General features: G+C 51.3%; 1 protein-coding gene across 2 annotated transcripts in view; it reads right to left on the bottom strand.

Moving 5' to 3' along the window:
- Positions 1-26,508, bottom strand: part of ADAM9 (ADAM metallopeptidase domain 9) — a 1,404,333-nt gene that overhangs the window by 418,480 nt on the left and 959,345 nt on the right. For both annotated transcript variants that reach the window (XM_069617919.1, XM_069617920.1), the window contains exon 15: positions 16,172-16,277. In XM_069617919.1, the coding sequence (XP_069474020.1) occupies positions 16,172-16,277 (106 nt within the window). The remainder of the gene's footprint in view (positions 1-16,171; positions 16,278-26,508) is intronic.

The raw sequence follows: 26,508 nt of genomic DNA, 5'->3' as shown, positions 1-26,508 counted from the left end.
GAGCCTTTAAGTACCGAGGTTTGGACCCTCTGCGGCAAAGCCCTCACAGGACAAGGCTGCAGTGTTGAGCAACGCAGGTGCACTGGAGACGCTCCCCGAGTACACATAGAACGCTACGCTACGTCCACGCTTCCGAGCCTTTAATAACTGAGGTTCGGACCCTCTGCGGCAAAGCCCCTGCAGGACAAGGCCACAGTGTTGAGTGAAGCAGGTGCACAGGAGACTCTGCCCGATCACACGTAGCACGCTAAGTCCATGCTTCCAAGCCTTTAGGAACCGAGGTTCGGACCCTTTGCTGCAAAGCCCTCGCAGGAGACAAGGCCGCAGTGTTGAGCGACGCAGGAGATGCTGCCCGATTACACGTAGCATGCTACGCTACGTCCACGCGTTTGATCATTTAAGAACCGAGGTTCAGACCTTCTGCGGCAAAGACCTCGCGGGACAAGGCTGCAGTGTTCAGCGATGCAGGTGTTTGGCAGCGATGTGGTAGCGGCGCTGATTGTGAGTGCAGATGTCTTTACCCTCTTTTCTGTGGCCGCAAGGTAAGAAGGTGCAGGGAGAGCTAGCACTGCTACACTCCATGCACCCCACCGACCTTGATCCCCTTCTCCTTCTTGCACACGCTTTGTTTCACCGTGCAACCAGTCCCAGCTCCCCCGCCTGCTCCTCTTAGGCTGCGTGCGCTCCCCCGCTGCTTAGGCTGAGTGCATTCCATAACAACTTTAGGACACAGGCGCTCCAACGCAACTGTAGACTGCATGCGCCCCTGCTACTTTGGCCACGTGCGTTCTATCTCAGCTTGGACATGTGTGCTCCCTCATAACTCAGGCCGCGTGCGCTCCCTCGCTACTTAAGCCTCATGCGCTCCCTCGCATCTTAGTCTCTTCTCTGCCACACTTTCCCTCCAACCATTCTGTGCTCGGCTAGCCCAGTTATCCCTCTGTGTTTGGCTCCTGTGCACCCTGTCCCCGCTACCCTGCTTGTTTTTGTCATGCTTTTTGGGGAGTTCCTTTGTCATTCCATCAGGGCTGGACTGGGAACTAAAAGAGGCCCTGGAAATAATTACTGGGGACCAAAAGAGGCCCTGGAAATAAAGTTCAAAGTGGCCTTATATGACACATTTTCAGCAAGCCCAATGCTTTTCCTATGATAAATTTTGGAAATGCCACAGAAAAGAGGCTCAGGGTGCAGAGGCCCACCGGGAAATCTCCAGAGTTCCCTAAAGGCCAGTCCACCCCTGCATTCCATTGTGTTGTATTCTCTACTGTATTGTCATTCCATTGCATTGTCTGCATTTCCTCCTCTTCTATGTTTCCTTGGACTACCAGTGGTTTGTGTATTGTGCTTTTTTGTGTTACCAATGTTATTCCACACGTGCAGTATTTCCTTACTTCCTTACTTCTAGGTTAGCTTAGACTACCAGTGGCTGTGTGTTGTGCTTTGTTGGGTTACTACTGTTATTGCAGACATGTGCTGTATCGCCTGCATTCCTTTCTTTCTATTAGGGCCCTTTGTATCTCCAGAGGGTGTCTGTACGGTTCTAGACATTGTTGCATGCATTGTCCCTCCACCCTCGTTAGGCCCTCGCTAGGTCCCAGTGTTTCTTGTTCTGTGGTATACTACCTGCTCCCCCTCTCTGTTTGTGTCCCCCCGGTGTGCCTCTCTCCTGTCTGCCTTGTGTGTAACCCCCCCCTCCAGCTTGGGCTCCACTGCCCTCCCCCCAATTCTCTCGGCCGGCACCCTCTATGGTGCTCTCTGTCCCTCCTATCTTTTCTAACTGCTATTCTATGGACTATCCTATCCGTCTCAGTAAGTCTGGCAGGAAGAAGCTCAAAATGAACATCCTGGTCTCCAACCCAGGCGTCCCTATCGCTGAAACCTACACCAGTGCTTCCTCAAGACAGACCCTTACCGACATCCTTTTTGTTCATCCCTCCCCAGGCCTATGGACCCCATATTGTCTATGTCCTCTCTCCGTTTGGCTCATCTCCCATTAATGATGGCACCCGGTGGGAGGCCCTCCTGGGCCCCTTCCAGACCATCATTAATGTCTACTTAAATGGTACCGTCTTGGTCCAGGGCTCTCAGGCCAATCTCCTCCTTTTCGATAAACGCTTCCCACGCCTTATCAACTTCCTCTCTTCTTCTGCTATTCCTACTTACCCTTCTCTGGCTCCTTTTCCGCCACCTCTCCGGTACCCTCCGGCACTTCTTTGGCCACCATCTTGCCTCCTTCCTCTGCCATGTCTCTAGCACCCTCTACTGCATCTTTGGCTGCCCTGTTGCCCCTCCCTCAGCCACCTCTTTGGCACTCTCTTCTTCCTCTCTGACTACCCTGCCATCTCTTCCTTCCTCCTCTGACCATTCTCGGGCACCTCTAAAACCTCTGCAGGGCGTACCTCATGCATGTACCCCTCCACGGAAGTCCTGCAAAGGTGGCAATCTGTTCCACATCGCTACTCTTAACTCTTGCTCCACTGTCACTCCTCTGACATCTGCCATCTCCTGAAAGAGCTTGATTTGGATGTACTCTGCCTCACCGAGACTTGGTTCACGGCCGGCTCTGTCACAAGTTTTGACAGTCTCCTTCCTGATGGCTACAAGATCCTCTGTGAACCCAGAACCAACCGTCGCGCGTGGTTGTTGCCCTGATTTTCCCAAAGTGGATCCCTGCTTCTGTCATTCCAAAGCAGCACTACTCCTCCTTTGAATGCCTGGTCTGCAGGCTCTCTCTCTCTCGTGGCCTCTCTCTCACTGTGGCCACTATCTACAGGCCGCCTGGACAGGCCGCCCTCTTCCTCTCTGAGTGGACGGACCTCGCCGTCTCCATTCTTGCCTCTACCTCTCAACTTCTCCACCTGGATGCTACTAACCCCTCTTTGGGGTTCTATTGCAACCTCTGCGACTCTCTCTCCCTCTCTCTATTCTTCCCTCTGGCCCAACTCACTCTGCAGGGCACACCCTGGATGTTCTGATCTCCTCAGACCTCCCCCTCTCCAACCCTCTCACCACTCTTCTCTCTTAGGAGTGAATACTTTCTTCTTTCCTGCCACCTTTCTCTCTCTCCCCCTCTTGCCCCAACAATGCCACCCACCTGCTCGGTCATCCGGCCCATGCGTGTGTCAGTTTAGGCTTTCTCTGCCACTTTCTCTCCTCCTCCTACACCTTCGGCTGACTCACACTCTGACAAAGCCCCCTCCAACCTTCATCCCTCTATCTCTAACAACCTTGATGTCCTTGCCCCTGTCATGAGGATTTGTTTGAAGCCTGCATCCAAGTGCAACTCTTGATATGATTCCGATCTTGCCACCCTTAAGCGCAAGTGTAGGGTGGCTGAGAGGAAGGGGAGGGCCTCAAGCGCACTCTCTGACAAACTGGCCAGCCGCCTGCTCCAAAGGCATTACAGACTCTCTGTCCTCTCGAAAAAGAAAGCCTACATCCAAGCCTGTGTCTTGGAGGCCTCTAAGAACTCGGACGAACTTTTCAAAATCTGCAAGGTGCTGGCCACTCCTGCTGCAGTCTCTCCTTCTCCTGTTCCCTCCCAGGCTCTCTGCACGGCTCTGGCTTCTCATTTCACGACTAAAACTCAGGAGATCCTGTCCACTCTTTCTTCATCTACCTCCTCTCCCTCAACCACCCCAGGCCCGCCTTCGGCTGTCTCTCCTACCCCTTTCTCTTACTTTCCCCAGTTCACCCCTGACGAGGTTTCTAGACAAGTCTGATCTATGAAAGTCTCGTCAAAGCAGGTGCTCCCCTGCTCCTCCAGAACCATGAAGGGCCACATCGACACCCTTGCTCCAGCCTTGGCCAATTTCTGCAATCACTCTTTTGCCACTGGAAACCTTCCCTTCCCCACCTTAAGCACTCCCTTGTGCATCCCCTTCTTAAGAAGCCCTCTGCTGATCCTTCCCCTCTGGCAAACTATCGCCCGATCTCCATCACTCCTTTCCTTGGCAAACTCCTTGAAAAGCTGACCATCTCCCAGCTTAATCTACATACTGAATCTGTTGGTTGTCTCCACGACAACCAGTCTGGCTTCAGAGCAGCCAGGAGCACGGAAACTGCTCTCTTGAACACCCGTGAAGACTTTCTCTCAAATATTGACTCTAACCTTCCTTCTGTTCTCATTCTTCGCGATCTATTCTCTGCTTTCGATACTATAAACCACGCCATCCTGCTCAATCGCCTCCGTGATGACCTAGGTATTTCTGGTCGGGCCCTGGCTTGGTGGACCTCCTTTCTCCCTGATCAACCCTTCCAGGTCCAAGCTTTCCTCTCTTCTATCTCTCTTTCTACTTGTGGTGTTCCAGAGGGGTCTAACCTCTCTCCCTAGCTTTTCAACCACTATCTGGCAAACTCTTGGACACTGCATCTCTAGCTTCTGCTCTAACATTCAGTGTTATGCGGATGACACCCAGCTCTCCTTCAGGCCCCCTTCAGCCACTTCTTCTCCTTCTTTTATACCAGACTGCCTGTCTGCAATTCAGGACGTGTGTGTCTCCAACAATCTCTGCCTTAATGCCAGTAAGACTGAGATCCTCCTCATTGGAACACCTCCTCCCTCCTTTCAACTCTCACTCTGGCCGCCCACCCCAGGCCCTCTACCTGCTCCTTCCAGTGAGGCTAAGAACCTTGGGGTCATCTTCGATTCCACCTTCTCTTTCTCTCCTCACATCTCTGCCATCTCTAAGAAGTCACACTATCAGCTAAACCTCCCCAGAGGTATTCTTCCTTTTCTCACTTTCCCCCAGAAGCTCAGTGTCTCCAGAGCCCTGGTCCTCTCTAGGTTTGACTACTGTAACAGCCTCTTTCTAAATCTACCTGCCTCTACTCTTCGCCCTTTACAACCTATCCAGAACAGGACTGCGAGACTTGTCCTTGGCCTCATGCCCAGGGCTCGTATTTCTCCAGTACAGAAATCTCTCCACTGGCTCCGGGTGGATGCAAGGATCAAGTTCAAGACCCTTTGCATCGTCCATAAGGCTTTCCGGGGCCGGGGACTGCACTACCTCCAACTTTCTCTTCTTAAGCATCTTCCTTCTCAAGCCCTCTGCTCATCCTGGGCCTAGTAAGATCGTTTTTATGTTGTGCTGTGTTCTCCCTTGTTCCTCTCCCTCGCCTAGTCGCGCTCTGAAACACTTGTGTACGAGCGCGATACAAATAAAATATCATATCATATCCACCTCCAACTCTCTGAGTGTCAGGTGCTTCTTCAGACAGACAGTGGGGGTAGATCTCTTTCCTCTGCTGGGGTACAATACTATTTTAGATGTTGTCCGGTTGCACTATCATGTACTCTGTAAAGGAGTTTATTCAAAACTGGTTATTAGTTTAGCCATTGAAAGTGAAAAGTGAAGAAAGTATTCTGCATTGGTTTCAAGCTAACAATGTAACATTGAGGAGTTGTCATCTGATGCCAAATTGCAAACTGTGGAACCAGGAAACCTGATCAAGTTCTAGCTTCTGCACTTCACCAAATTCTGTTATCCTCGTCAAATCACCTTACCTTACTGTGTTGCTAAAATTGTGAATTTGTGAAGGGTGCACTTGCACTTTACATGAAGCCCCACTCATGCATGCTTTTATAAACTAGTGTTGCCACTTATAGCCATTTATACAGTGCATGACACAGCATGAATTATGTCTTAGTTCGCTTTCAGCAATTTAAGTTGTGAACCATAGTTCCTTCACATGTATGTAAACATAAATGAGGGACTAGTGCCCAATTTTGTGGCTGGGGCAGCTCTCTTGGTACCTGGCGGAGCCTCCAATAGACAACAAAAAAGATACACTGCATCCTGTTCTCAAATTAAAGATTGACAATAATGTTGCACAACATATGTATATATTTCAGAATGTGGGAAGTGATTATTTGCTCTGATCATTCATAAATGAGACAAACTGTTGTAAGAGGATCCTCCCAGCAAGGGCCTTGTGTTGAACGAGACCATTGCCCCGGGAGCCTGCCCCCCACATCCACCCTGCTGCTGGCACTTATCTGCGTATTGCTCTGGTCACGGACCGTGGATCCGGCGCAGGGCTGGTGTCAATGCCGCCGCTTTCGTCGCTTTCTCCCTTTGATTCGGTCTAGGGAGGGAGGGGTGCGTGGTCCAGCCAAAGGGAGCAGGGCACAAAGAGGGGGGCACTTGAGGACCACTCCCCCCCAACAAAGTGTTCTCCTTGCTCGCCACACGCCACAAGCTTCTTGGCAGGCAGTCTTGGCGTCCCAGAGGTCCCAGGAAGTAGAGGCGGGCCAGACGGACAGCGGGTGCCCCACAGGCTCATGCTCTGCGACAGCGAATTGGCCGCCTGCTTTGTGTGTCACCCCTGTGGTTCACACAAAGAGGGGGGATGAAGCAGGATGTAGACGACTCAAAGAAGAGAGGCCTCTCCGTCACCGCAGCATCTGGGTAGTACTTCCCTGAGCCATGACGCGAGCGAGGAGACGCTGGAACTCTGCCCCTTCTCTCGAAGAGCTGGATCTCCGGTTCTATGATGAGTTGAAGCGCCGGGTTTGTCACATTCGGTGCTCCGGGTAGCTCGTAGAGGGGTCGAGTATTTTCCCCTGTAGGGGGGCTCAGTTCCCGTTAGACAAACCCAGTGGACGAGACCGACGGAGATGCATTAGGACATCTCAGCGCCCCCTGGTGGCTCCACCTCAGTCCCATTTTTAGCACATTGGACACTTAGAAACATGGCTATACTCAATTTAATAGCACTTGGCAACAAGCGGGGAAGGTGGGTGGTAAGTATGGAGGAAAAGGGACTATGGTCTAAGAGTACTCTAGTCACTATAGTGAGTAACTTTAATTACTCATACGTCCCGTCCCCTTTCCTCCATCCTTGTGGGTGTTTCCACCAAACAAAACCATAGGGTGGAGCCGTGACAACCTACCTCATATCTAGGACGAAGCAAAAAGGTTCTTCAGAACAGATGGGCTGAACTCTGCATCGTGCCTTGAGCTGGTATCCAGGGTGTAGTGCTTACAGAAGGCAGACAGAGTGGTCCAAGTAGCCGCCTTGCTGATGACATCCCAAGAAGCATGCCTCTGGGACGTGATGGCTGTAGCCTTAGCCTTAAGACATGGGCATGAATCCCCTCCGGGACCGGCATGCCTATGGCCGTGTACGCCTCCAAAATGGCCTGAACCATCCAACGGGCAATAAAAGCCTTGAAAGCCTGAGAGCCGGGGCAGCAGCCCCCAAAAGTGACAAACAACGCCTCAGACTTTCTGAATGATTTTGTCCGAGAAAGGTAAAACTTAAGGACCCTCTTGCGGTCCAAGAAATGTAGGGCCCCTTCTACCTCTGACTGCGGATTCAGGAAGAACACCGGCAGGCAGATCTCTTGATTCAGATGAATTGGAGACCACCTTGGGCAAGAAGCTCGGGTGAGTGCGCAAGATGAACTTGTCATTGTGAAACGTGGTGAAGGGCTCGCATGAAGACAGTGCTTACCGCTCGCTGACCCTGCCCAGAGGTGAGCTCTACCAGCAAAACTATTTTTAGCGTTATGAACTGGATGTCCACAGAGGCCATCTGCTCGAAGGCTTTGCGCTACAAGGCATCAAGAACCACGTTGAGGTCCCAGACAGGATGCGGTCTACGCACCAGACGGAAAAGCCTAGACAACCCTTTGAGGTGGGCCTTAACCACTGGGTTGGCCGCCGAAAACACATGCTCTGGGGAATTCTTGTAAGGCCTAATAGCCGGCAGATAAGTGCGGCAGGTATCCACCTGAACCCTCGAATGCACCACGTGCGTTGAAAAATCTAGTACATTGTACAGAGGACAGGAAAGAGGATCCATACCCTTGTCACAAGCCCAATGGCAGCATCTGGAACATTTGATCTTATACTGGGACTGAGTAGAAGGCTTCCTGGCCTGTTGGATGATGACCGAGTTGTCATCCAAAAATTGAGTATTCTGTAGCCTCAGCTGGTCAGGAACCATGTCGCTAATACAAGCCTGGCCGGGTCTGGATGGTCCACTGCTCCGCCCTGCTGTGTCAAGAAGCCCCTGTTGGGATCGGAAGATGAAAGGGCCTCTGGGAGCACAACTGCAGCAGATCCAAAATCCAGGCGCTCGAAGGTCAGTGTTGGCCAGTCAGGATGAGGCTGCAGCCCGCCAAACCCGGAACTTGCGCAGGGTCTGCTGGAACTGAGGGGGCGGGGGAAGGAACGCATTGCACCTGCGGCCGTGCCAACAGATCTGGAAAGCATCTCCCAGAGACCCCCAAACCCATCTTGCCCATGAAGCAAACTGGGGGTACTTGTAACTCAGAGGAGATACGAACAAGTCCAGCTTCGCAAACCCCCTTCGCTGGAACAGAGGCAACAAGGAGTCGGTGTGCAACTCATAGGTGTTGAAACCCAAGCTGCTCCGCTTCTGCATTGCTGTCCCCAAGAGGTGGACTGCTGAAATTCAAATCCCCTCCATCAGGGCCCATTCCCAGAACAATACTGCATCCATGCAAAGGAGGGGGGAACGAGCGCCACCCTGCTTGTTCAGGTAAAACAGTGTAGTAGAGTTGTCAGTCCTGACCGGAAAAGACCTGTACCTGATGAGGGGCAGAAACGCCTTGAAGACCAAGCCCACTGTCCACAGCTCGAGGAGATTGATATGTAGGAGGGCTTCCACCCTGAACCACACACCATGGATCACGTAGCCCTCCAGAGTAGCCCCCATCCTGAAAGAGTCAGTCATCACCACCAGGGTAAGCTCCAGTCGGGTGAAGGGGGCGCACATGGCTACGTTGCTGTCCATCAACCACCAGGGAAGATCGGGCAGGAGGAGCGGGGGTATTGTGATCCTGTCTGACTGAGACCCCGTCTCCTGATCCCAATTAGCAGCCAGGTGGAGCTGTAGGTGCCTCATATTGAGGTGGGCATGCTGAAAAGTGAGCACGCAGGAGGCCATCAGCCCCAGAAGGTGTGGAAACCACCATGCTGAGGTGGTTGAGTTGGTCAGAAAGTGCCCAATTGCCTTGCTGAATGGACGTGTTCCAACACACCTCTAGGAAAATCAGATCCTGGGAGGAGCACAGCTGTGACTTTCTCTGGTTGAGGGAGAACCCCAGCTGATGGGGAATATCTGCCAAACTCTGGCAGGAGTGCAACACCCCCTCGGGTGAGCGCGGCCTCACCAGCCAGTTGTCCAGCTAAGGGAATAGACCTGCCACTGCGTTCATCAGCTTCGTGAAGACACGAGGGGCCAAGTTCAGGCCGAAAGGCAGCACCTTGTACTGAAAGTGGTATGATATAATCATGAGCCACAGAAACTTCTGATGCGGCTGGTAGATGGGGACATGTAGAGTTGCATCCTTGAGGTCTAGGGAACACATCCAGTCCCCTGCACACATGGTGGGTTGGATTAATCATCTTGAACCGTTCTAGCAGTAAAAAAAAGATTGAGAAATGACAGGTCCAGAACAACCCTCAGGCCAGTCTGGTTATTCTTGGGTACTGCAAAAACGCTGGAGTAGAAACCGGAGCCCCTGTCTGATCGAGGAACCGGTTCTACTGCCTGCATCTCTAAGAGCAAATGAACCTCCCGTAAAAAAGAGCCAGGGACCCGATCTGAATAAGAGGAGGAGAGGATGGCAGAGAAAAAGAAAGAGAAAGAGGAAGACTGAAGTCCGTGGAGACTATGGATAGGATCCACGAATGCTTGAAAAAGACACTTTCAGCTGTCCTGGAAAAGAGGCAGTCGGAGCCCCCCCACTGGAGATCTGTGTTCCCCGACCTTGACGTCACCGTTTCTTGGCATCGGAGGCGGGGGCAGAGAAGGGGGAGCGGAAAAACCAGCACAAAGTCCTCTGCTGCTTCTCCTGTTTTTGCTGGGGGAACTATCAGGCCTCTGCATACCACAGTCCCGGAACCCATTGAAGCAGTGAAAGCACAGGGTTTGACTTCGGTCCTGCCCTGAGACTAAGGGAAGTACTTCTGCCCTGGCTTTGTCAGGATGGCCAAGGACTTGGCGGTTTGAGTGGATGTTTTCTTCTTTGTCAACTCGCCAGCGGTTGACGAATGAAAGAGATCCATGCCCTCAAAGGGCAGATCTAGGATCTGCTCTTGCACATCAGATGAAAACTTAGTGGCATGCATCCACGCCGACCTTCTATCTCGACACTCAGGCACAGCCTTCAGCTGGCTGTGTCGATGTGGGAGTCCGAAGACTCGAGGTCCTGCGCAACGGCCCAGCCATCCTCCAGACAGGCCTTGAAGGAGGCTTGCCTCTCCAAATGGAGGTCGGGCAGAAACCCCCAGAGCTCCCGCCACAGCTTCTGGTTCGCCGCAGCCAGGAGGGCATCAGCACTGGTTTGCTGCAGATACAGTCCTGAAATGGCATAACAGTGTTTGCCCAAAGACTTGAGGACATTGACCTCCTTGGAAAGACAACTGGAGGTGAGTCCCGTGGAGGAAGACGACAAAGACGATGTTAAAGACTATAGTTAGACCGCAGCCACCACTGAGGAAAGCAGCTGTGGGTGGGAGGCCAGGAAGATTGGCTGCCCGCCCGTAAGCCTGAACTTGCTGTCGAACTTCTCGTTCATCTGGGCATTGGCCCTGGGCTTCTCCCAGACCTTTCTCGCCACCTGCAGGACATCCTTCTGGAAAGGGATGCCAGACCGGATCGTGGTGCGCTTGTCCAAAACCTCTGCTAGCACTCCTGACTCCTGGGTGGCTTTCTCGGGCAGAGGGAACCCCAAGAACTCCACCAGGCCCTGAAGGCAGTCAGGAAAGGCCTTAACTGATGCCAAAGGTTCATCGTCCTGGGCGTCATCAGTCATCAAAGCCGTCATCACACCCCCCCTTTTCTTTACCAAGGAGAGTGCAGGCCCTGGGACACAGGTGCTGATCCCCCCCCATGTTCAGAGCCGAAGACAGGTCCAACGGCTGTTGAGAGGGAGGTGTTGGCGGTACAGGAGGAGGTGGGGGGGTCTGAACAACCGGTAGAGCCTGGACCGGGGGTGGGGGACCAGCACTGGAACCGGTAGTGCTGGAGGAACAGGCAGAGGTCCCAGAGGAGGAGGCCGGGGAGGCACCACTTGCGGGATCACCTCCTTCACTATATCCTTCAGGAGCCCCGTCAACTGAGGGGAACACATGAGGAGGAGCAAGTGCTCGATGAAGCCCTCCACTCCTGGTCAAAGCGCTGAGGCGTGTAGCTGTAGGGCTGTGATGGATAGATATATCCCTGAGGAGACCAGATACCTGTACCATATAGGCCACTGCCGCTTCCAGAGGGAAGGGGGCTGGGATTTTCCTGCAAAGCCATTCAATGGGTGAGAACACCGGCATGCCCTTAGGTGAGTCCAAAATGACTGCCGGCCTGGTAGGCTCAGCCACGTGCCTCTCTGCCATGTTGATGCCTTGCGCTGTGCCCTGGGTGGGAGGGCGCAAAGATCCTGAGCCACGAGAGGCCTTAGACATGGGAGAATACAGCTTGGGTCTTGCACCCAAAACGTAAGTGTCAACCTCAGCGATCACTCTGGCAGGCGCTGAGACCTCGGCCGGCTCTGGCCGGTTGTTGTAACGCCCTGACTCACGAACTTGGAGTGAGCTCTGGTAGGCTGGGCCCCTTCGGCACCTGTGCCAATAGTCATGCTCTATCGTGCCGAGGACTGACTGTTACGCTCACCTTAGCTCTGCAGGGGTATCGGGAACCTTCGTGGGACACTCCTTCCCTGGTTGTCTTCTCTAGGATGGCTGATCTATGAGTGCAAGGATGAAAAGGGAAAGTAAGTTCTGGGAACTAAGCACTGGTAAACAAGCTTCCACACACTTCCCCTATTGCCTTTCCCACCCCTTTTGTGTGCGTGTGTGTGCTCACCTCGTGTATTTTGAAGGTAGGCTCTCCGTCCTGCGTTCTTCGTTTTCAGCAGGGGCGCTTTTGTCCTGGATCATCAGTTACTTCACTGATGTGTCTTCAAGCCCAGTCCTGCTGTGGCTTGGAAAGGTGCTATGCTTTGGAGTGTAGCCTTTGTTGTAATGTCTCTTCCTATTGTCTTGTTTGTTATTAGGAGTTTCCCTTCTTGCTTACTTGCTTGTCTCCTTTTGCAGGCTTCTGTCCTTAAGTCCTGCTGACTTGCTTTATTACGTTCTGTGTGCCTTTCTTGCCACTTGCCTGCTTTTACTACCTGTCTTTCTGTTGTCCTTATCGTGGCGTTTTCTTGCACTCTTAAAGTGTGTTTCCTTTCTTATGCAGGGTTTTGAGCAGAGTGGGGCTCAGAGGGAGCCAGCTGCTGTGGAGTGACAGCTCGCGCTGACTGTAAACTGATGAGCAGAGGACCCGATGACCGAGCAGCTGAGCCACGGATCGGATGAGAAGGGGCCAGAGCTGCTGCGGTGGTGAAGGCCAGATGATCGGAGCAGCTGAGCCGTGGATTGGATGAGGAGGGGCCATAGCTGCAGCGGAGCCAAAGACCTGAAGACCGGAGCAGCGGAGGACCCAAGACAGGTAAGTGCAGTGCTGGAGTGGCTCCGTGGACGGGGTTTCTCCCAGTATGGGAGTCGGAAACAGAAATAAAGTTGCTTTGCAGAAAGCAGATGCTCCTGAATCACGGTGAGCGTTCTGCTGCCAAAGACAGTGTAAAGCGAAGCATGGAGTTCTGTCTGGGTGTGGCTTATATAGGCAGCCACACCCAGAACTTTGGCAGAGACTAGTCTGTTGTTCCTGATGACTCGTTAGGCCGCTTCCCCCTCCATGTTGGGTGACAGTTTAATATTGGTTGATCCAGCTGATTCCAGGAGCGCCACGCTCTGGTCCAATTGGGTTTCTTCTCATATCCTGTGAGGAGATGTGAAGCCCTATGAGGGAATCTTAAGGCACATGTGTGTCGGTGGGTTAGTGTCTTAGTGGGAGCAGGGGCATTTAAGGTAGAGGTTGTGACTCTGACTCTTATAGGTGGCACTCGACGAACCCTTGCCCCTTGGGGTCGAAGAAGAGGATAAACATGATCGCCCTTCCAAGGACAGCCTGGTAGGACCCCTGAGCCCCTCGGCCTGGGAGCCGGTAGCCTGGATGGCCTTAGGTCTGCCCTCGAAATGCCCGGAAGTTCCCCCGGGCTTGGGAGCCGGGAGACCTCTGGCCTGCAGGACCTGAATCCGAGGAACCCTTGCCTGTGGGAAGCCCCGGGAAGGAGACGCCGCGGTAAGGAGCCGTGCTGAACAGAGGGCCTACCTTGTCTTGACGAGAGGTCCTGGAGACAAAGTCTTTAAGGTGCGGAGAAGTGTGGAATATCTCCCTCCAATGCTACAACCGATTTTTCAATGGCCTGTGACCGAGAGCGCTGTAAGCCGCACATGCATCACATCGGTGGTCAGGCAATTACTGACCTTCACACACACCTGACTTCCATTACACTTCTCCACACAGAAAAAAGGGGGAGCACAAGAGCACACTCTGAGGAAGCAGCAGTTCCAAGATGGCAGTTTAACATGAGGAGAAAGACAGCAAAACAGAAGGGGTTCGCAAGGAGGGACGTGCCCTTGACCTTTTCACCAAGGAACCGTTATTTTCATGAACCCTCGAGAATAGAAAGTGTAAGACCAGGAAAACAGGCTGAAGAATCCTGCATTGTGTGTCGGAGGTACCCAGACCCCCCTGCGTCAATAATCAAGGCAGGGAAAATTGCTTGCTGCATGGTACTGGCCTTGGCTCCTACAACAAAGCAGTGCCAGTGAAAGCAACACAGCTGGCGAGTTTGGGACACAGATACCAGACCGCTCTGAGTTGAAGCCAAGGTTGCAAGCAACAACATTGTATGGTGAGCGATGAAGCGAACAGTGTGTGAAACGCATGTGATCACCAACGCGAGTAAAATTGAACAACATATGAGTGATTGAACTTTAAACCCAAGGTATGATACCCTTGACAGAGTGGTCCGGCACTGTTTGTGTGCTCGTTCGAAGGTCTCTGTAAGGTATCCAACTGAGAGTTGAGAAAGGTGAAAGAGTGGCAAAGAACTGTACATCGAAGTGGTCCTGCGACAGGTTAAAAAAATCCTTACCACAATCAAAAGTCTTCGATGTTGATACTACAAAGCAAGTTGATGACAAAATAGAGAAAGTTGGTCCGAGCCCGAACGAGGGAGATCAATTGAATAAGTTGGTGACAAAATAGAGAAAGTTGGTCTGAGTCCGAACTGGGAGATCAATTGAAAGCTTTTGGGATAAAGCAAGTTTGTGTTAAAGTGTATTAAATAGGTCCGAATCCGGAAGAGGGAGACTGATTGGACATTTTGTTAAAACAGATCTGAGCCTGGCTGCGCGGGATTCGGGCTGAATAGTGAATCACCCGAGAAATTGGACATATGAAAATCCTACGAAGTTTGAAATAAAGGGGACCAGAGCCCGGCTGAGGATGGTCCAAGGTGGATAGTGAATCACCTGAGAAATTGAGTGCGTGTGAAATTCTGAGAGGTAAAACATTTATTGTTTGTTCGTCGCATCAGGCCCTCAGCAAGAAAAGACATTGGAAGGCAAAGAGACCTGGGCACAAAAGGCCCTGATGCTAATGTTTGGACTGTACCCTCATGCTAGAGAAGCCAGAGGCTGTGCTAAACTCAAGTGCACCGCCTTATCCAGTGATTAAAACATGGGGAAGTGAGGCCAACAGCCAGAACATCCTGACATATCATTTCTTGAACACTTCTTTCTCTTACATAACATTGTTTCCCACACTATTTGTATTTAGATGTAAGGATTGGCAATAGGTTTATTGGTACAGGCCATTTTATTTTGACAAGACACCACTAGGACTGCGTTATTATTATTTGATGGTCGTAGATTGCTCCCATCTGTAGATTTAGGATTCGATAAGTGTTTTTCAAACCCTTTTTGAAGTTAAATAAACACCCTTGAACTGTGGTCACTTGTTTCTGTTTTACTGTTGATACCATGCCTTCCTTATACTTGTATGACGACATGCATGTATACATATATACTGCTTACTAATATCTTTCCCAGTTGAAACCAGCACAAAAGAAAGTATAATCTAATTGCAGATATAATAAGCCACTGTGGGCTCCTCGCACATAGACACTTTGGTAGATCAACTTTTGATGCAACACTGTCAAGACTGATGAGAACAAGCAGTGTCATCTCTGTAAGTCACAATCAGGGTAAGCACATTTTCACATGCATCGCCTAATTCACTTCACCATTTCACAATTATTGTATAATATGACATGAGGTGCTCCCCTTGGTGACTAGTTCCCCAAAGGTTTTAGCAGGCCGCACCCAGCCCCCACACTAACAATTGCAGATGGGCTCAAGCAGCACCTGAGTCACCCACATCCCCCTATATAATGCTTTTCAGAGTGACTAGCCATTCACATTAATGTCAGAATTATTACACACAGATTCATCAACCCATGGTGCGACATACCCACCAAATTGGTGGGAATCTTCAAAACTCTCAGTTAAGGCTTTTTTGGTGACTAGGCTGCCAGCCTCCTTGCTATAACAAGCAGTATATGCAAATATGAAACACTGATAAGGTGTTCTCTCTCTTCCCCCTCTCCTACGCTTCCCTTCTTTTTGTTTTCTTATCATTCAACACATGCACGATTGCAGTATTTCCTTTTGTTACGTGGATATACCAACAATCATGTTTCTATTGGGACCTATTAATTGCAATCTCAATTTTTAACCCACATGTGTACAACACATGGATATTTTCTTTTTTCATTTCTAATTTAACTGCTCAAACCATTTCTTTATTTCATTTGCATTTTCTTGATCATGATTTTGATTGTGACATATCAATTATAAAAAATGTTCTTAATTTTCATGTGTGCACATGGTTATCACTTCTATTGGTTCAGCCTTGATAAAGACTTCCGGTAGGGTTGAAACACCTGTCAGCTGACTAACTAAAACTGACAATTACATCTTTTTGCTGACATTTTGAAAACTTTGATTGCTTCATTCTATTAACCAACGTAAGATATCCAGGTTCAACTCTTATCACCCAGGGGGCATGTGTCGCCAAAAGAAGTGACTGCAGGCTTAAGTTGGGGCCTCTATAATATGAGTTTATCCAATGTGTGGTGCGGTTCATCAGTGTAAGAATAGACTCATGTATGTTAGTTTGCAATCTAGGAACTTGAGCTAAATCTACAATCAGTGGAGCCGCCTTGATAATGTATTATTGCAACATTTACCTGATGTCACATGTCTTGAAACCACTGCCATGATAGCCACAATGCCCAAACCTATCGCCTTTAGAATTCACTTCTCTGAAGCAAACCTCTGGTGCCGATTTTGCTTCTGTAAGAAAGAAAATGAAAATATGTAATGCTCTGTGTTATTTGAAGGAACAGTCAGTCACACACACAAATACACACTACATGCATGTAATGACAATTTAGTAAATTGTAATCCCACTTATTCCCTCACTCCCCCTACACCAGAAGGTATCCGAACAGATTCAAAGCACAAGCAAATTATACACCTCCTTGTCCTATTTTGGTAATGTGGATGGCACGGCAGGCTTATCGACGAAAGGTTGTGGATTGTTGGTTATTTGCAACACAGCGAAAATACAATTATTACTCAATGATAAAAGGGACTGTCCAGTCAAGGTTGTATACAAATATCTACTTTATTATTATCCCAACAGACAGTTCTAGCACACTTCGAAATACAACCCACCCTGTGAAGGAATGCAGAGGACAGTTTCAATGAAGGAAAAGGGATGCACTCTGGATACTGACAGGAGAGTAGTCGGTGTAGTAAATAATCACAACAGTTCAAGGATACTTGGTTTCAGCAAGGGTCGTAAAATGTCACTAGGGGCCTTCGGAGGCGGATCAGGGGGACAGAACCACAAAATACCTTGTGCTGTAGGAGTTCTTGGGACTTGATAGGGTCGAGCCAGTTTCAGGGCGCTTGGCAGCTACTGTGACAGAGTTCAAGACGGGAGATAGCTGCGGGTATCAGGCAGCAGGCAGTTTGTCGAGCGAAGCTGGACAGGCGGTTACCGGCTGGCCTATACAGCGGCTCAGGGTCAGGAATCGCTGTCTCAGTGCTGGTCTGAAGCAATGGCTGAGGCGTCTCTGAAGTCTTTAAGCGACTGCGGCATAACAATAGTCAGCATTGCAGTTGGGTGCAGCTCGAGGGACTCAACTGGCTCGAAAATGTCCTTTAAGGCAGACGTCAGTAGATGCTCATTGAGGCACTTCTCCATGCTTCTTCACTGGGCTCTTGTCGTAATGCCATGACCAAGTCATCTTGGCTATAATTGGGTTTGAGCCGGTTGATGTGAAAGACCCTGCATATCTGTTTAGGTCCTTTCACATCAATGAGATATTTCACCTAACTGACATTTTCCAGCACACAGTAAGGCCCAATCCACTTGTCTGGAAGGGCACTGGGTTTGACAGGCTCCATAATCCACACCCACTGGCCTGGAGAATAGACCGTCACTGTGGCCTTCTGGTTTTGCCAGCTTCATCAGCTCCTGACTGGCTTTTAGGTTTTTCGTTGACTGTTCCATGTACTTTGCCATTCTAGACTGAAGGCCAAGTGCATAGTGCACCACATCTCGCGTACGGGATGAGGGGTCGCCCTCCCATCCCTCTTTCACTAGACTGATGGGACCTCGTTCAGGGTGTCCAAACAGAAGCTCAAAGTGGCTAAACCTTACTCCGTTCTGTGGCACCTCCCTGTAGGCGAACAGAAGGCATGGCAGGAGAATATCCCATTTTCTCCTCAGGTGCTCTTCCAAGCCACATATCATGCCTTTCAGGGTCTTGTTGAACCGCTCAACAAGCCTGTTTGTTTGTGGATGAAAGGATGTAGAGAACCGGTAGGTGACGCCACACTCTTCCATCACAGCCTTCATGTATGGTGATATGAAGTTTGATCCTCTGTCAGAAACAACATCCTTGGGGAATCCAACATGGGAAAATATCCTAATCATAGCCATCGCAACCACGGGGGCTTTGATGCTCCTCAGAATGACAGCCTCAGGGTACCTTGTGGAATGGTTTACCACCACCAAGATGCATCTGTTCCCTTTGCTGGTTTGAGGAACCAAAAGACCCACAAGATCCATGTCTATTTTCTCGAAAGGCCACCCAACCATGGGTAGTGGAATTAAGGGGGCCTTTGTGGCACCACCTGACTTGCCAGAAGCCTGACAAGTCGGGCAGGACCGGACAAATTCCTTAACTTTTATGCCGAACTGGGGCCAATAAAAGTGCACAGACAGCCGGTCCGATGTCTTAGCCACTCCCAAGTGACCCGCTAAAGGAATCTGGTAAGCTAAATCCAAAAGGAACTTTCTGTGGCATTGGGGAATCACCAACCTTCTGGTGCCCTCACCCTCAGAGTCTTTTGGCTCACTGTATAGGGGTCCATCCTCCCTGGATCACTCCCCACTTGTAGTACATTGGAACAGATAGGGACCTAGGTCTCCGGGTCCAACGTGGCGCATGTCGGCCAAACTACTGCAGGATGATGCTTTTAGGGACCACATGGAGGATTTCCTCGCTGATTATTTGACATCTTACATGGGCAGCAGAGATAGCTGGGGGACAGTATAAGAAACACTGAAGGTGTTGACTAGCGGGAGGTAATCGCCGGAGCGGGTGGTATTAGGAGATCGCTGCAAGAAGGCCTGGGGTCACTAGTGGATCGTATTCAAACTATAGAATGGGACAAGATCTCAGACCCCTCTGCTGAATCTGAACTCCTGCAGTTGCAGACTCAGAGTATGGAAGCATGGGAGAGACTCTGGAGATTTGGTAATGAAGTATACACACCACGTATGCACAGTGAGGTGGACAAATCGGGGCTGTATAAATCCGAACAACCTAGATGGCCGATTACTCTGATACGAGACGAATGTGGTGCCCCTTAGCAGTCTCAGACAGCGATAAATTATACTTTTAGCACGTCCTACAGTAAACTGTACCAACACGAGATGCTGGTTGTCCCTGTGGAGCTGCGTTCCGTGCTCTCCCAAACTAAGCTACTGCAGCTAACTGCTGGGCAAACCGCTACCCTTGAATTGCCAATACCAGAGGAAGAGATAGGTGGAGTGATTGCGTCCCTGTCAACTGGGAAGACACCAGGGGTGGTGGGGCGGACTCCCCTCTGAATTTCATAAAGCATTTGGTCCTACTCTCATCCCTATCTTGCTAAAAGTGTACGAGGAGGCATATGAACAAGGCCAGCTGCCTCAAAGTATGCAAGAAACAATGATAGTCCCCAAATTGTAACCCGGGAAGGAGGCAGATTTATGTGAATCATATCAACCCCTGGCAATGTTAAACTAGGATGTCAAAATACTAACAGCGCTGCTAGCTGGGTGACTTCAGAGGATTATTGGCACTTTAATACATGAGGACCAGACACGATTTGTTCCCAGACGTAGCTCCTCCATGAATCTCCGCTGCTTGCAGCACATAATCGACCAAACCAACTCTGGGGATGCATTAAAGCGTTTGTCTCAGTTTATTCGGAATGGATGTGTTCTGAGCTGCAGGACTTTGGGATTGGCAAGGGCTTCATTCGGTAGGTTATGCTATTCTATTCTAAGTTGTTGGAAAGGGTTAGAATGGGGAGGCAGGTGTCTAGGTCATGGGACATACAGAGAGGCACCCGGCAGGGATGCCCGCTGTCGCCCATGCTTTATATACTAGCACTGGAGCCTCTGGCAGTGTTTCTACGGCATGAGTTTTCTGAGGCTGGTATTTAGTTGGGAGGATCTAGGCATCTCATCTCTCTATATGCGGATGACATCCTCTTGTACCTGTGAGAACCTGAACACATTCTACCAATCATCCTGGAGGGTCTGGACAACTTTGCCAGGCAGTCAATGATCTCCTTTAAAAGGCAGAAGTCTGGCCTCTTCCCCTCGGCTGGACTGCGTCAGTGCGACACCCGTGACTTACCTGACCCGGGACTGCTTTGGAAGGTGCATACAATGAAGTATTTCGGTATACATATTGCTCATACGCTAGAGAATATGTATACCAGGGACACAGTCCAGGCGGTGGACGGGGTCAGGCGGTCCATGACGTGTTGTGGTAGTCTGCCATTGACACTAATGGGCTGGATAGCGCTAGTAAAAATGGTTGTAGTCAGATCCACCAGGGGGCGCAGAGATGGACTGACGCAGCTCCGCTCGCCTCCTCGACAGGGCACAGATCGCGGGACCTGAGCCCCCCCCGACGCCCCAGGAGTGAGGAGCTGACACCACCCAAGCCTGTAGGAAGGTGTCGGGCACCCCGAGCCCAAATTTGAGCTCCAGAGGTGGAACCGATCCAGAGTACGGAGCGCTTACATCCCCGCGGGACGGAAGCCCCTCCTCCCTGCGGCGCCACGGCTCCGTGGAAATCTACGGCCTGAACGAGGCCTGAAGGGGGCCTAGGCGTCCCCGGCCGGCGGATTCCTCCCCCCGCCTGGTTCTTTCTGGTGGGGGTGACTCGCGGTTCGCTCCTGGGGGCAGACGAGGCAGGCCTGGCCGTTGGAGAGGAGGATAGATGCACAGTGAAACGGGAGGCGGGGACAAGGCCCGCGACAGGAGCAAGCGGACCCCGGTGAGCCCCATCGGGGCACAGGAGGTGGGCCCCCCACAGACCCGAACGCATAACACAGACCCGAACGGGCAACAACCGAAAGGACTAGCGTGGGTGGAGGCGGGTGATCCTCTGCTAAACTCCTGGCGCGGCAGTTGCGCGGCCCGGACAACTTATACTGCATACCGGCCTGGCCTGAACAGTTTCCTCATCTCCTGGTGTAGACCGGCATAGGAGGAATCCTACGCCTACAGAGGGAAGCTGGTTGAGCGCCTGGCCCTCCCAGAGCAGAGTCGCCGCTTTTTGCCCCGAGGCTGACGCTGGCCCCCACCCCCGGCGCCGCTGTCCGCAACCCAGGTCTGCTAGGGTAAGGCCCTATGAACTGGAGAGAATCCTTGCAGAAGTTTCATTGCACGCCCCCCGCAATGGCGGCCCAGACGCGACAGGAACCGGCGGATGCAAACACAGTCACCAGGGGTATGGCGGCCCTATTGGAAGAAATTAAGGGCTTCAGGGCGGACATTACTTTACGATTAGACACCTTAGACAAAAAAGTGGACAATATAGACGATAGGGTCCAGGCACTGGAAAACAACACAGCCTCGACTGACGTCTTCGAAACTCAATTCGACATGCGCCTGTCGGAGCTCGAGAGAAGAGAGGAGAAATGCGCCCTAAAAATGGATGACTTGGAGAATAGGGAACGTCGCTGCAACTTACGTTTTCTAGGTTTCCCGGAACACGACGGTGAAACGCAAGCAGACATCGTCAGAGCCGTCAACGCGGTAATAGGAGTGCTATTTGAGGGGGCTAACACCAACAAACTCACCATCGACAGGGCCCATAGAGCAGGGGCGTCCTCGAGAAGCCCCAGATCGGTGTTAGTCCGCTTTCACTACTTCTCAGAAAAAGACAGGATCCTCGACCTGGCTCGCAAGAAGGGGCCGGTGGAGTGGGAAGGAGCCCGGATCTCGATATACCAAGACTTGTCGGCCTTCACCCTCGCAAGACGCCGCCTCTGCTCTCCGCTGACGAAGATGCTCCACTCCAAGGGAGTCAGGTATAGATGGGGGTATCCTTTTTCACTCTCCTTTGAATTTGAGGGTTACAAGTACGCTCTGATCACTGAGGACGACATCCAGAGATTGTCGGGTGAACTATTAGACATTCCAAGCATGGAAACGGGGGACCAGAACTGTGTGCGATCCCCGACAGGTCCGAAAGGGAATAAAGCCCCGAAGGAAAGGCGCAGAGTCCGAGGCCAAAGAAAGTTCAGGAGAGTGGCTCCAGCATCGCCGGCCCCCCCGAATGGTTGCAACGAGCCTCTGGAGCCTCACGAAGCAAGGGACACTTGACTAGGTGAACGGAGGGGGATGTAGTAGTTTGTGAATTGCATTGATCCCGGGGATAGGGGGGGGGGCTCGAGCTATGATTCAAGAGAAGTTAATGAGCCCGGAGGGGGGAGACATCGGTGGCCTGGTTTGGACTGTTCTGACAATGTCACGAATCAACCAGGCGATCAGGGGGAGGGGGTTGGACGAGGGGGGGTTAGGGTGTTGGGGTTACTGTTATAGCGTGCCAAGTTTTTGGGTTACTCGTGCGCCCCGGGGGCTTTCTCGAGCCAACTGTGGGCGGCAAAGGCAATGTGGGAACTACAACGCTTGCGATTCAGGGAGTGGAGCTATGAGCCTTGACAACTTCTTTAATGGATGATCCACTCCAATCCTTAACAGTGGGATCATTAAATGTCCGTGGGCTCAACTCGCCCACAAAAAGGTCGCTGATCATAAGGGAGTTTGCGAAGTTACGCCTACATTTCCTCTTTGTACAAGAGACCCATTGGGTTCGAGGTAAAGAGCCTAAGCTCAAGGCCACAACCATAGACCATTTGTTCACGGCCTCTTCACAAACAAAGAAGCGGGGAGTTGCCCTGTTGGTGTCCCCTGGGGCCCACTTTAGGTTTAAAGCCTCAAAGGCAGACCCGGATGGTCGGTATCTCATGGTGAAAGGGGAGGTGCGGGGCCGCTTGTTCACACTGGTTTGCATATACGCCCCGAATGAAGCGCAGGACATCTTCTGGGAGGGTATGAGAGGGACAATAATGGCATTCTCCGAGGGCACCCTACTGGTGGGGGGGGACTTTAATATGGTGCTTTGCCCCGAGCGGGACAGGAAGTCAGCAAATCCTTGCCCCAACATCCATCTCCATAGGAAGTTGGCGATGGCCTTTCAGCAAGTGAATGGGGTATTGGGGTTGTGCGTTACACATGTCCCTGTGCAGGGCCGGAACCCCGATTATACTTTCTACTCTAAGCCACACGATGTTTTTTCGCGCATAGACTATATTCTGGTGGACTCCTCATTGCAGGGAGAGGTCACAAGCTCAAGAGTAGAGACCGTCCCCTGGACAGACCACGATATGGTAAAGATAAAGATCGGCCTCCCCCCCACCCCGGCAGCTGAATCCCGATGGAGGTGTAATGACCTCCTCTTGCAAGACAGGGAGATACGCCAATCCCTCCTGGTAGCCATAGAAGACTACTTCACCCTGAATGATAATGGAGAGGTCGGTACCATGGGAGTATGGGAGGCATTTAAGGCAACGATCAGAGGCACACTTATTGGTATTGGGTCCAGGAGAAAGAGGGAGAGGGAGCGCGAAGAGAAGCAGCTGAAAGACAAGATAGTGGCCATCCAACCAGGGGGAAAGCTGAAAACGCAGATGTTCCCTGGGCAGGGGGAGGAATTGCAGGGGTTGCGGGCTAAGCTAGCTGACCTTCAAGTGGGACAAACGGAAAGGAAGCTTTCTTTTTTGAAACAAAAATATATGGAAAAGGGGGAAAAGGCGGACAGGATATTGGCCTGGAGACTTCGGGAATTTAGGAATAGCAGGAGGGTCAATTCGATTCGCACCCCAGAAGGGGACCTTACCGCGAGGGACAACAAGATCGCAGAGCAATTTAGGTTATATTATGAAAAATTGTATTGTTCAGAATATTCAGGGAATGGGAAAGACATCGACAAATTCCTGGACTCTCTCCCCATCCCGGGCCTTCTCCCTGAGAAAGCCGAGGCAATAGAACACCCCATCTCCCCAGAGGAAATAGTTGATACAATATCCTCTTTAAAGAGTGGCACCACCCTGGGAGACGATGGCTTCACAGTCAAGTTTTATAAGACCTATAGGACTGCACTTGCCCCATTCATGGCTAAGATGTTCAATGCCGCGCTAGACCAAGGCACTCTCCCATCCACAATGATGTCAGCTATGATTGTAGTTCTGCCTAAAGAGGGCAAGGATCCCTTGCATTGCCAATCCTACCGCCCCATATCTCTCCTTAATACAGACGTTAAAATACTGGCCAAGCTCCTAGCGAATAGGCTGGCAAAGTTCCTCCCTACCCTAGTGCACGGGGATCAGGTGGGCTTTATCCCGGGGCGCCAGGGGTCCGATAACATAAGAAAAACCCTCGATCTTATGCATGAGACATCCAGGCAGGGAGTGGAAGGGTACCTCCTCTCACTCGACTCAGAAAAGGCTTTTGACCGTGTCGAGTGGCCTTACATGGGCAGGGTTCTCCGAAAGATGGGCCTGGTGGACAATTGTTGTGGGTGGGTAGCGGCACTCTATAACGGTCTGTCAGCGAGAGTGTTGGTTAACGGAGGCACTTCGGAGCCCCTTTCCCTCACTAGGGGCACTCGGCAAGGATGCCCCCTGTCACCCCTATTGTACGCCTTGGCAATGCAACCCCTAGCTAAAGCGGTCAGGAACGACCCGGAAATCACGGGTATACGATGCGAAGAGTGTGACTTCAAACTCTCCCTATTTGCAGACGACATCCTGGGTTACCTAACCAATATTCAGACATCCCTACCCCGACTGTTCGACCTCATACACAGCTTTGGCTCTTTCTCTGGGCTGAGGATAAACACTTCCAAATCAAGCATCATGCCCATTGGCCAGAGCGATCGAGACGTCGGGAGCAATTCCGATATTCTAGGGGTCAGAATTGAAAGAGAATCCACTAGGTACCTGGGCACTACCATCCCCAGAGACCTGTCACAGCTATACCAGTGCAACTTCCCGGGGATCCTTGCCCAGATTAGCAGCAACCTCAAAAGATGGGCTCCCCTCACGCTTTCCTGGCTGGGTCGCATGGTCACAGTCAAGATGAATGTCTTGCCTCGCCTTCTCTACCTCTTCGCAGAGCTTCCTGTTGTGATGCCCGAGACTTTCTTCGAGGTACTGCAATCCCGTGTCCTCCATTTTATTTGGAGTGGTAAGAGACCTAGAATCAAAACCTCCACCCTAACCCTCCCGAAGACACATGGTGGTTTTGGCCTCCCCGACTTCCGACTCTATTATAAGGCAGCCCAGCTCAGGGTGATGCTGGAGCATATGCGAGACGACATGGGCACATACTGGACGTATGTAGAGGACATCCATGCCCACCCGAAAAAGGTTAGAGATTATTTTTGGGCCTCTCCTAAGGTTCTCCCACCCCAGCTAAAAATGCATCCTACCTTGGCAGCCCTGTGGGCGCTATGGAAACCTAGCAAAGCCAACAAACACCTGTCCACCTGGCCTTCCCCGCTATCCTCACTCTGGGGGCCCCCCATCGACTTGGACACAAGGGGTTTCCGCGACACGCAAGCCTGGTCTGACATGGGCTTGGAAAGAGTCTCCCAGCTGTCACAAGAAGAGGGCTTCATAGAGTATGGTAACCTGCTCGAGGCCCTGGTAGATAGGCCCCCCACGATTTTTGAATACTTACGATTGAAGGGGATATTGTCCCAACCCCGGTGGTCCGAACAGCTGAGTCGCCCCCTCACCCCATTTGAATCCATCCTGGCCAAAAGTACATCACGAAAGGGTGCATTGTCCAAGTTTTATAGTGTTTTGATAACATCCGACCTAGAGGGCAGACAGCCCTTCAAACGCATATGGGAGGAAAGACTGGGAATGCCATTGGATGACCATACCTGGAGGGCCGTTTTTAAAGGTATTTTCACGGGTTCTCTGTACACTGCTGCCATGGAACACAGCTTCAAAATTCTTCACTCTTGGCATCGCCCCCCGTCCCTGCTGTCTAAAATGTTCCGAGACGTGTCCCCTTTCTGCCCCAGGGGCTGCCACCAGAGGGGAACCGGGTTTCACATGTGGTGGGGTTGTCCAGCTATACAGGTTTACTGGTCGGAACTACTCAACTGGATCAAAGATATTGAGGGGTTCGGTCCATCCTTGCACCCGTTAGAAGTCTTGCTGGGTACCCCCTTGCCGGAGACGGAAACAAATGTATACCCCAAGGTCATTGGTGCCATGCTGCGAGCAGGAAGGTTGGCGCTTGCTCAAAAATGGAAGAGCGGCCTGGCCCCCTCCAAGGAAGAATGGCTCCGCAAGCTCAGGGTGATATTCTCGTACGAAAAGCTTACAGCAATAGCAAATGATACCATGACGGGTTTTGTACAAGAATGGGCTGCAGTTCTTTTGCACAATGACTGTGTCTCCATGCGCTTATAGGCGGGACATCGTACTGGCCCATAATAGAGTGGTCCAGATCTGTTGACTCTTAGTATCGCACACCCCACCATACCCTGCAGAGTTAACTACTGAGGACAATGTCGCCCGTCTCTCATTACCATGCTGTGTATATGTCTGGCGGTTGATTGGTTATGTCGTACGCATTAGACCCACTCTGTGTCCACCTGCAGCTGAAGAATGAGGGAGAAGTGTTGTATCACTGCTCTATAGTTGGACATGCAGATCAGTGCAACTGTGCAGAGTTGGCAGGCTTCCACACACCCCTCTTAGACCCGGCCTAGCCTCCGCTCACCTATCTCTCATATGGACCCCACTGTATCGAGTACTAATCTTAATAACCGAATGGCTTGCAAGTGTTCTTCCCGGAATTTTATAAGTTTGTAACACCTCTAAGCTTGGCTTGTTAATTGTTTGGAGGGGTGGGGCGGGA

This window comes from Ambystoma mexicanum, chromosome 10 (assembly GCF_040938575.1).
Source record: "Ambystoma mexicanum isolate Mex_15411 chromosome 10, UKY_AmexF1_1, whole genome shotgun sequence".
In the NCBI taxonomy this organism is placed as follows: Eukaryota; Metazoa; Chordata; class Amphibia; order Caudata; family Ambystomatidae; genus Ambystoma; species Ambystoma mexicanum.
Note: the sequence above shows the minus strand (reverse complement) of the source record. Positions and strands in the feature narration are given on the sequence as shown.